The 12,399-nt window shown below is 35.5% G+C and overlaps 1 protein-coding gene across 7 annotated transcripts in view; it reads right to left on the reverse strand.

Annotated features, from left to right (window-relative positions):
* RASAL2 (RAS protein activator like 2) overlaps nucleotides 1–12,399 on the reverse strand; it is a 377,113-nt gene that overhangs the window by 106,664 nt on the left and 258,050 nt on the right. The window contains exon 1 of one of the 7 annotated variants that reach the window (XM_016933221.4): nucleotides 2,606–3,148. The exons of the other annotated variants lie outside the window; for them this stretch is intronic. Within the exon in view, the coding sequence (XP_016788710.1) occupies nucleotides 2,606–2,711 (106 nt within the window). The 5' untranslated portion in view covers nucleotides 2,712–3,148. Of the gene's footprint in view, nucleotides 1–2,605; nucleotides 3,149–12,399 lie in introns of those variants that run through there. 7 annotated transcript variants of the gene reach the window in all.

Consider the following 12,399-nt stretch of genomic DNA (forward strand, 5'->3'; position numbering starts at 1 on the left):
TACTTCTCTGTATCCAGCCACAGCATCTAGCAGTGTCTAGAACATTGCATTTATTTATAAGAAAGTTTTGAAACAAGGGCAGAGTTTTAAAAAGCTGAATTTAGAAAGCTGAGTTTGAACACTGCTGACAGAAGAAACAAGGTAGGAAAGGGCAATATTTGTTCCAAGATAGGAAGTAAATCAATTTGGTTGGAAGGGAGGCTTGGGGATTTTCTCCTCTAAAATGAAAAATAGAATGTCAGGTGTGAAAGGCCAAATTAAGTTTCACAGTAAGGTGTTTTAAATTTATCTGGTAGGTGATGAAGAAACCATGGAAGGTTTTTGAACAGATTAATAACAGTGCACAGTTGTATGAAGTTTCATCAAACTAGCAGTGAGCTACGTTATTGGGAAGGCCTGAACATCAGTTAGGTGGTTACTGTACAGAATTAAGTAGTAGATCCTAACCAGCACAAAGTACTTTTCTTGCATCCCCTCTTCTGGAGGGAAATCTGCCTTAAAATTCCTTAGGCAAAGAAAGCATAATTTGATAGCTACCAAAAGACACAGTGTTTATTGGTTCTACTCATCCTAGATTCACCATAAAGTAGATTTAGTTTTCTTGTTTTTCTCTTGGCATCTTCATTGGGAAAAGCATGTTGTCACTAATGGTAATTACATTAGCAAATGACTCAACACACGAGTTTTACTTAATCCTCGAACTATCACAAGCTACATCTCAGATAGTTTTGTTCCTCATTCCTGTGGAGGAGCTCAATAAAATTCCTGTTTATCCACAGATGGAGGTGTTTGCTGCCTATGGTCAGGAGAGAGCTTCAATCCTAAAAATAAGATTTGCTGACTTTCACAGCTTAGCACTGCCACAGCAGAGCATGGGATACATTGCTGTCTATTCACTCAGCAACTAAACTTATTGTAGCCCTTGAGCAGAATCAGGACTCTAACTTACCTGTTTTTATCTATAATCTGAAGCTTCCATTAGGTGGATAATCAGGAATTGACTACCCAGAAGTCAACATCATAATTTATGGAAATTTGCGTTTTTTTCTTCTAAGCAAGTTCTAACATTCTTTGTCTTTATTACCTCCATTTATCCATCTGTGGATAAATAGGAATTTACTAACTCCCTTAATCAGAGGACAGGAGCAGGGATGGGTGGGGGCACTACTATAGCACTTTTTTTTTTATTTACTCATCTTTGTTAACCAAATTCATTTCAGGTATAGTGGGATAATGCCTTCCCCACAAAAAAAGGAGATAAATAAATTAATCTTTAGTCTAGATAATTAGAATTCATAAAGGTATGCCAGAGCACAGAAAATATGTTTAATGATAACTCTGCCATCCTTTCCCATGATGTAGTAGAGTCTAAGTGGTTGGTTTTACTTAGGGATATCTGTATTTGTTTCTTCACTGATGTTTCTCTATGTGTATGTATGCATGTTTCAGGGGAGGGGAATGGGAAGCAAGTAGAATGAGATAGGCTTCAGAGAAATGAAGGCTTAAGAGGTACACATATTTCTTAAAGTCATCCAAATGCCGAAGATAAATAAGGCCATGGTAAATTAAGAGTCGGGTTAGTATCTAAATATATGTACCTAGGAAGACCTGATTAGGATGACCCTTTACATCTAAACTGCAAAAAAAAAAGAAGAAAAGAAACAGAATGCTAAGATTGACAACAGAATTGAAAGATAAACTTATGCTAACTATAAGAAAGATTTTCAAATAATAGTAGAGATAACTTTTGGACTGGCAGAAGACGATCCATAGGTCATACATAATATTCATGAGGAATAAATTAGAAAATTAGAAGATCAACTGAATTTTGTCCATTTATAATAAAGGCAACCTTATATCTAGGAAAATAGAAGATAAATCAAATTTATAAGAAAGATAAATTTGAAGGCTATAATTAATCTAGCGAAAGTATTCACAAATAGGTTTTTAAATGAGTATCAAGCTCTTCTATCACATTTAAGATATGACTGGATTTATAACCTAACTTTCCTAATAATTTGTTTATTATATCAATAAACACAAGATAAACAATTGCTTTACTTAGAAATTTATTAGAAAGCATTCAAAAATGCAAAATTAAAGCAATGGGAGGTCCATGTGTCCTATTTTATGTAGTCAGTAGAAATCATATATAAGCATTACAAATATTTCACACCTTGCATAAAAGCTACTTCTCGATTTGTACATTGGCTTTTCATGCACACAAAGCCTACTCCCACTCTCACACAGCACACCTCACCATCACTGTATTGAGAGTAAAGTAAAACAATAGTATTATTTTGGTTGGCAGAAGTTGTCTAAATACCATGAACAGCTGGCCAGATGACATGGTAAGCCTTGAATGGAGCTAGCACTCTTTGTTAAGGCAAAGCAATCTCTCTCTTATTTCTCATAGCTAGTGTTGGTGGCATTATTTCTATAGACAAACAAAATTTGAAAAGCAAATGACTTAAACATATTCCCTTAATTCCTCTTCTCCTTTTAAAAATACAAAAGTGGATTTAGAGAATTTGGGGTCCTATTCCCAAAAGTAAGAAAAGTTCAGACAATAAAGGGTTAAAAGAACAAGCAAGCCCTACCGTACCCAGAAATGACAGAAGGCTCTTCTCTTCTTCGGTGCTACTATCCAACCACTCCGCCACATCACCGGGGGAAAGGAGACTCATTCTCCAGCCAGAAAACTTTTCCATACAGAGCACAATTACTGAATGATGAAGTGAGAAAAAAAGGATACAGAGACTAAATTCTTGGGGGTCCAACACTTAAATTGCTGGCTAGGCAGTAATGATGAAAGAGAAAATGTGATCCTCCCTCCACTCTGAATTCTGTCTCTGTGACATCAATCTAATACAACCAGGGGGAGGGGGAAAGAAATAGGGTTAAAAGAGGGTGGTATAAGAGAAGAGAAGGGAGATTTGTCCTTCTGTCTCTTGGTGTTATGCTTTAGTCTGAAAGAAAAAGCCAGGATAACACTGAATAATGAAGTGTGTTTAATGACAGGAAAAATCATACGAAAATAAAGAATAAAGACACTCAAAGAAAAAGAAACAGGTTCCTACACTGGAAGCAGCTTAGATAACCAGACAGCACAATAGCTAATCAGTTAAGTAAAGCGTATCAAACAAAAACAAAGACAAAAGAACAAATTCAGCATTTTGTTTTGTTTTGAGGAGAAAGGTTTTCAAATTTCCTTTCAGTCCTCCGCAAGAACTGCAGCCCCCTTCCCCTTCCTGCTTTAGCTATTTCAACAGCCCCCTTTACGAAGATTTCCTGCAAGAAAAGGCAGGTTGATAAATCTGTGAATAGGAAGCTCTCATCCCTCCTTTCTTCTCCTCCTCCTCCATTCCTCCCCCCACCTCGCATGGCGACTGCACTGATCGACAATAATGGAATCTGTAACTGACTGCCAACAGCAACATTAAGGATATTACAAGTCCACTTCATAAGAATTCGAGCTGGTGGTCGGAACTTGGGGGCAATTCTGGGCTTCTAGTCAATAGCTGTCTTTCTTTGCGAGGAAAGAAAGGAAGTGTGTGTGTGTGTGTGTGTGTGTTTGTGTGTGTGTGTGTGTGTGTGAAAGAAGGCTGAAATCTGAAAGAAGTAAGAGAAGTAAGCTTGTTGGGCTGAAGGTACAGAGATCAACATAGAGAATGACTGTTCTGCAACATCATCATGAAGGTGTCAGATCCAGATGAATTTTTTACATCATTTACATTACATATTTTCATGGTTTGACTTAAGATTATTTCACAGGTTTATACCTTATTACCAGGCAGAGAAAAATCAAGCAGAAGAGGTATGTTCACAGAACCATAAATTATTAATATCCTTGTTCTCTGGAGATTGATTAGGCTTGTTACTAGGATAAAACAATATTCTTAATAAAAGATAGAGCTTTTTTTCCCCTGTATTAGCAAAACATTAGCTCTTTTCCTAAGAATCTGGTCTTTGCTTCTATTCTAGTAGTCTGCTTTCAGTGAGAGATTCTCATTGATTAAGAGTTACTACCTCCTTAACATATCCTGAATCTATACCCTTTTCTCCATGCTTACTTCAGTCTTATTTATTTTTAATCTAGACTCTATTTCATTATGACTGTAAGTTCCCTGAGGACATGGACCTTGTTTTATATTAATCTTTGTAATCCTAGTGGCTAGAGCAGTGCTTGGCACTTAGATGGAGCTCATCAAATATTAACTGAAGTTTTACATGGTAGCTCTAGAAGTTTTAACAGGTTCAACACTGGCAGGAGATGCCAGGCTGAATATTTTAGGACCTCATTTAAAAATTAACCATTTTGACGATTACTTAAAAGTAGTTACAGTGACAGTACCACACGATTGAGAAAATAAAAACTGTCGAAAAAGGTATTATGAATTCATATGTTTACATGAGTTTCTATTACTCAAAATAACTACAAAAAATTGAGAAGTAGTACAAAAATAGGTGTAAAAGACATTTTATTAAAATCCACAGGCTATGCATGCTTAATATCTAAGCATGGATTGCTAATTCCTTTGTAATAACTTCATGACACACCAGTATCCCTGGAGCTCTGGGATTGGACATCAGTAGCCTACAGGATTACACTCAAACTTCCTGGTGTGACACGGCTTCTGCTTTTTTCTTGTCAGGGACCCCCAGACTCCTCTCGACTCAGCCATTCTGTATTATTTACCTCACTTCCACGCCTTTACATGTTCCACTGAAAGTGGCAGAAAAAAGTCATTTGTTTTGTTCATTTGTATAGAACAACTAGAAAACTGTTTTGTTTTGTTCAACTGCCTAAAACATTATCTGACACACAGTAGAAGCTCAAAGATTTTTGCTGAATGACTTTGGTACCTCTTGTGTGGTATCACTCTACCATATGCATCTGACAATATTGAACTGTTCCCTTGAGACTCAGCTCAAATGTCACCTCTCCAGGTCTTCCCTGACATCTTAAAGTGGAACTAATGGCTCTCACGTCCGTACTTTCATTGTTATTACTATTATGTTATTAAAATTACTTGTTTACATAATGTTTTTCTCAACAATCTCATACCTTTAGAAAACAAAATTTCTGTTCTACTAAGTTTTTAAAAAATTTTAATGCCTAGCATATAGTAGATTTATAACTGTTTACTAGATTATTATTGAAAGTGAGATTATAATTTCATGTATTGCATATATCTTAATACTAAAGAATCACACATATTCCTGATTTAAGGATTCATACCATTGGTCTTCATATTTAACAACCAAAATAACTTGGTTAAGGAAAAATTAAATCTCTTATTTATTTTAACAAAGAAAACACTGTATAGTTAGAAAGGTCATCGAAATAATCCAGCCCTATGAATTTGCCTTCTGTATACTGACAGTTAGAAAATGAGGCACCCAGACCAGGTGCTGTGGCTCATGCCTGTAATCCCAGCATTTCGGAGGCTGAGGCAGGCAGATCACTTGAGGTCAGGAGTTCAAGACGAGCCTGGCCAACATGGTGAAACCTTGTTTCTAATAAAAATACAAAAAAACTAGCCAGGCGTGGTGGTGCACGCCTGTAATCCCAGCTACTCGGGAGACCGAGGCAGGAGAATTGCTTGAACCCGGGAGGCAGAGGTTGCAGTGAGCCGAGATCGTGCCACTGCACTCCAGCCTGGGTGACACAAGCGAGACCCCATATCGAAAAAAGAAAATGAGGCACCCAAGAAAAAGTTCTAGATTGAAATTTTGTCATAATATAATGTATAAGGCATTACACTGTTTTCCTCTTTTTATAATCCGAACATAGCATGAATTAGTCCTTCCTTAAAAATAAAACATTGAAACTTACCTGAAAATGTAAAACTCTATAGTGGGCTGTACATTTTGCTAAAATGTGAGTCAAGAGCATCAAAATACTGTAAATAGGGCTGTCAGAAATAATGCTTGAAGGTTAGGCATGGTGGTTCATGCCTATAATCCCACCATTTTGGGAGGCTGAGGAACCCAGGAGTTTGATAACACCATGGGCAACATAGTGAGACCCCACTTCTACGAAAAATGCAAAAATTAGCCGGATGTGGTGACATGTGCCTGTAGTCTCAGCTACTTGGGAGGCTGAGGCAGGGGGATCGCTTGAGCCCAGGAGTTTGAGGCTGCAGTGAGCTATGACTGTGCCACTGTGCTGCAGTCTAGGTGATGGAGTGAGACCCTGTTTCTAAGGAGGAAAAAAAAAAAAAGAAAGAAAGAATGCTTGACTATAATTTTCTACATAAAAAACAAAATCCCATACATTTTGGCAGTTTACCATGTCGTCTTATGTGTAGTAAGTACTTACTATTTGACTTTATTCATTATTTACTTAAAAATATAGAAAGTGTCTGGAGAATGCTTGGTGACTTACAGAGTTCCTATTTGAGGGCATATGCATTTCCTGTGTGTATGTGCATGTCTGTATATATGCATATACACATATGCATGTGCTACTTACTGGGCTGACATTTACTGTTTACTAGGCACTTCACTAAGTGCTTTATACACATTAGCTCAGTTAAAATTCTTAAACAACAACCACGTGAGATAAGTATTCTATTCATTTTCAGATGAGAAACCGAAAATCATAGAACTTAACTTGTCCAAAACAACACAGCCAGTACAGGAAATGAAATGTAAACTTCTGAAGGCTTGGTCATGATTCTCTATTATACTATTCCATATTCCACAGAGACCAATTTAGGCAGGAGTCAGCAAATGCACTTTTTCTGTGGAGGGCCAGATAGTAAATATTTTAAGTTTTGTGGGTCATATAATCCGTTGCAACTACTTTAACTCCACTGTTATAGCACAAAAACAACCAAAGAAAATACGTAGACTAATGGGCATGGCTGTGTTCCAATACAAATTTATTTACAAAAAAAAGGCATGGGCCATACTTAAATGATCACTGATTTATGTCAACACTGTCCATTCAGGCAATATATTTTCAGTACTTAATGTATGTCCGGATATCTAGCAAGTCCTTATCATTGAAAAGTAAAGTAACTATTATCTGCCTGGGTCAAATAACGTTTTATTTTCATTTTAATAACTGAATAATTGTCTTATTATTTTGCTTTCAAGACACAAATTACTGCTTTCCTTCTACTCCTTTAGTTTCATGGTCCCATGAGATACTTAATTTTTATTTTAATAAAGGGCATAAAATATGTAGCCCTTTCTTCAATTACTTAGTATTCCTGATTTTCATTATAGCTGCTTGTACTCATACTTTCAGATTCATTCATTCAACAATATCAGTGCTAATATGTGCCAAGCATATTTTAGACCCTCGCATACAGTTGTGAACAAAAGCAACAAAATCTCTGTCCTCAGGGAGCTTATATTTTATGGGGAAGAGAAATAGTAAGATAAAAAAGTAAAATATGTATTGTGTTAGATGGTAAATAATACCAAGGAGAAGAGTAAAGCAAAAAGGGGAAATAGGTAATTTGGGGGAGGTTTACAATTTCAGAGAGGGTAGTCAGGGAAAGCCTTGCTGAGAGGTTGACATTTGACTAAACTGTTAAAGGTGGTAAGTTTTAGGAAGAAGGAACTACCAATAAAAAGACTAGAGGCAGGAACAGCCAGGAGGCACTGCAGCTAGACTGGAATGAGAGGGAAAAAGTAAAAGGAGATCAGACTGTGGAGTAATAGGAAGCCAGATCATGTAATGTTAGGGGTCTTTGACTTACCTTTAATGAGACAGGAAGACTCCGAGGCAAGAGTGATGGGCAAGGTTTTACTTTTTTAAAATAAGAGCTTTATTGAAATATAATTCACATACTATAAAATTCATCCTTTTAAAGTGATTTTTAATACATTCACATTTTTGTAGCCATTACTACTATTTAATTACAGAACATTTTCATGGCCTGTAAAAGAAACTCTGTGTCCATTAGCAGTCACTCTGTATACTCCCCAGCCCCTAATCCCCTAACAAATACTCATCTAAGTTTTGACTCTATGCATTTGCCTATTCTGGACATTTTATACAATTGAAATCATATAATATGTGGTCTTTTATGCCTGGTTTCTTTTACTTAGGTTCATCCATGTTTTAGCGAGTACTTCATTCCTTTTTATGGCCAAAAATATTCCACTAATGGACATTTGGGTTGTTTCTACTTTTTAATATTATGAAGAATGCTGCCATGAACAACTTGCGTACAAGTTTTTGTGTGGAAGCCTTATACTTCAAAAGGATGTCCAAATAACATGTTTTCTATAATCTGTGTTTTTTTGGGGGGAGGGTGGGAGGTACCAAGTAATTTTAAAATGTGACAGCGGATGAGCGTTATCTTCTAATTTTACAATCACCACATTTTCTCCCTAATTCCTCTGGGATTTCCATCCTTCTTGAAGAAACCAAAACCACTAACTCAGTCTCTTTCCTCCTGCTTTAGTATTCTTGCACATAGGAAAAGATTAATGCTAGATATTCAAGAATGAACAAAGGCAAGTAATACATGATCTTTTCCTAAACTGATAACTAAAGTTGGTGTAGATTTTTTAGTAACTTTATATAAATAGTATAAGCAACTCCTGAATATCTTTTTTCCAGATTTATCAACAGTTTACATTTTGCCAACTTTGCTGAATCACTCTATGTATATTTTTATTATATATATGCATTTTTCCTGACTCATTTGAGGAAGCTGGAGACATTATGCCCTTTACCAGCAACTGTTTCAGTGTGCATTTTCTAAAACAAAGGACGTTCTCTTACTAAACCAAGAACAAAAATTAAAATCAGGAAATTTAACATTGATGTTGGTTGACATTTTAAGGATAAAATTAGGCATGCTACTCCATGAATAATCTACTATACAAATTATATTTCAATATCATAAAAAGGCATTTATTTGAAAAACAAAGTGTCTTCAAGCAATGGTGACTGAGAAATCATGGGTACTGATTGCAAGTATAATTCAAAGTAATAATCTATATAATATTAAAATATGTCTCAAATATTTGGAGGATTACTATTGAACTTACGGACATTCAATACACTATTGTGATAAAGGACTGGAAGCAAGAATAACTAGTTTTCTAAAAGGCAACTAGGTTGGCATGGTGGCTCATGCCTATAATCCCAGCACTGTGGGAGGCTGAGGCGGGTGGATCACCTGAGGTCAGGAGATCGAGACCAGCCTGGCCAACATGGTGAAAACCCATCTCTGCTAAAAACACAAAAAATTACCTGGGCATAGTGGTGCGTGCCTGTAATCCCAGCTACTTGGGAGGCTGAGGCAGGAGAATCACTTGATGCCGGGAGGCAGAGGTTGCAGTGAGCTGAGATCATGTCACTGCACTCCAGCCTGAGCGACAGTGAGACTCCATCAAAATAACATAACATAACATAACATAACATAACATAACAGGCAACTAGAGGATAGATACCATGATTGCATCTCTATCTTGATACTCCTTTGTACATGTAGAATACTTTTCCTCAAAGAAGCTTAAAGTAAATATCAAACTATAACTTTCCTTGTATTTTAGTGAGGAGATATAGTATTATATGATCATATAAGGTATTATATGATCATATAAGGTATTATATGATCATATAAGGTATTATATGATCATATAAGGTATTATATGATCATATAAGGTATTATATGATCATATAAGGTATTATATGATCATATAAGGTATTATATGATCATATAAGGTATTATATGATCATATAAGGTATTATATGATCATATAAGGTATTATATGATCATATAAGGTATTATATGATCATATAAGGTATTATATGATCATATAAGGTATTATATGATCATATAAGGTATTATATGATCATATAAGGTATTATATGATCATATAAGGTATTATATGATCATATAAGGTATTATATGATCATATAAGGTATTATATGATCATATAAGGTATTATATGATCATATAAGGTATTATATGATCATATAAGGTATTATATGATCATATAAGGTATTATATGATCATATAAGGTATTATATGATCATATAAGGTATTATATGATCATATAAGGTATTATATGATCATATAAGGTATTATATGATTAGAGCTGATGAAACTAATGAAACTAAGATGAATTTTCATTTATCTAGATTTAGGAAGCAATACTTAGACATGCAAAGCCACAGTGTAACAAGGATGTTAGCATCAGAAGAAGTATTTCCATCATATGAATATTTAATATATACATAGAAGTTGCTTTGATTTCACTGAAAAAGGCTATCAAGATGTAAAGTAATAAAAAAAAAAGCAAGGTAGTCAACAGTATTATAAAACATGTGCTCAACAGAAATATTCCATTCAAAGCTAAAGGCAGGTTCTGTTTAAAGACGTTAATGATTATCTAGAATTAAAGATAATCAGATTCTTTTAATACTAAAGCTATTCTTCTAAGAAAAAAAAGTAAATAAAGTGACAGCTGTTGTTAATGAACAGATAACTCCTTCTCAAAAAGACCCAGAAAGTAGCTAATGCATAACTATTCTTCAAATATTTTTTCTTTAATATAAAGTTATATTTTACATTTTACTCATAGTATATACAATTCTTGGAGCCTATCACTTTTAGCACCTAATAAAATATCAAGCAAATAGTAGCTACCTAATATTTATTGAGTAGATGCATAGATGGATATATAAACCCAATATATCTATGATTAGCACTGCTCTGTAAGTAAACTGAAAATCATTAGGGTAACATCTCCTGCAATTTGTCGCTAGGCCTAGCAATAATTTGAATACTTGTAGCAACAATAATAATAGATCAAATGTATTCTGCATTTACAATGTACTAGGTAGTATGTGAGGTGCTATTAACCTCTCATTTACTCCTCATATCAACCCTACAAGGTTGTAGTAACATTTTTCCCATTTTATAGTTAAGTAAACTAAGGTTCAGAGAAAACAAAGGTTTAGAGAAGTGATGAAGTCATACAGCCAGTATTGGAGGTTGGGTGAAGACTTAGATATTCTTATTCCAGAGCCGACACTCAGAACTACATTCCATATTGGAATTTCTTCCATAACATTTTTAGATATTTTGGGTGAGGTATGAAGGGTGAAGGTGAACAGTTATTTAATGAGAACTAAAACTCTTTTCCTTGATCAGTGATCTGAGACACTACAACAGAGTTAAGTAAATTGTGTAGGAATCCAGAGAGTTAGTGGCCAAATAAAAAGGCCAGACCCCATAGTTTCTTCTTTTTTTTTTTGAGATGGAGTCTCGCTCTGTCACCCAGGCTGGAGTGCAGTGGCGCGATCTCGGCTCACTGCAAGCTCCACCTCCCAGGTTCACACCATTCTCCTGCCTCAGCCTCCCGAGTAGCTGGGACTACAGGCGCCCACCACCTGGCCCCGCTAATTTTTTGTATTTTTAGTAGAGATGGGGTTTCACCATGTTAGCCAGGATGGTCTCAATCTCCTGACCTCGTGATCCGCCCGCCTCGGCCTCCCAAAGTGCTGGGATTACAGGTGTGAGCCACCGCACCCGGCCTTTTTACAGCATATAGATGTTTTACTCTTTTCCACCAATAAATAATATTTATAGTCTGATTGTTTTTCGAAAGAATCTCTTAACAAAAGGATTTCACTGAACATTAGTCAATGCTGGGCACATAGTAAGTGCTTAATATTTGTTAAATGAGCAAAATTTTTCCATATCTGAACAGGGTATTTGACATGGTTATTTGCTCCTATGAACATTTAATGAGGCTGTTTAATGCTTCGACAAATTTACCATTGCTAATTTTACAATGAAAACTATGTTAATTTAAATGTAACTTTGGACGTGTGGTACCGAATAAAAGTTAATAGCCTTTTTTTGCACAGCAAAGGAAACAATCAACAAAATGAAAAGGAGGCCTACGCATTAGGAGAAAATATCTGCAAAGCATATATCTGATAAGGGGTTAATATAAAAAATATATAACGATGCAATGCCAAAAAAATTGAATAACCTAATTAAAAAATGGGCAAAGAACCTGAATAAACATTTCTCAAAAGACATAAAAATGGCCAACAGGTATATGAAAAGATGCTCAACATCGCTAATCATCAGGGAAATGAAAATCAAAACCACAATAAAATATCACCTCACACCTTTTAGGATGGCTATTATCAAAAAGACAAGAGATAACAAGCGTTAGTAAGAGTGGGAGGAAAAGGGAACCCTTGTACACTGTTGGTGGAAATGCAGATTTGTGCAGCCTGTGTGGAAAACAGTATGGAGGTTTCTTAAGGAATTAAAAATAGAACTAGTAATATGACCCTGCAATCCCGCCTCTTCTGAGTATCTACTCAAAGGAAATGAAATCACAATCTTATTAAAAAAATCTGCATTCCCATATTCATTGCAACATTATTCACAATACAAG

This window comes from Pan troglodytes, chromosome 1 (genome assembly GCF_028858775.2).
Source record: "Pan troglodytes isolate AG18354 chromosome 1, NHGRI_mPanTro3-v2.0_pri, whole genome shotgun sequence".
In the NCBI taxonomy this organism is placed as follows: domain Eukaryota; kingdom Metazoa; phylum Chordata; class Mammalia; order Primates; family Hominidae; genus Pan; species Pan troglodytes.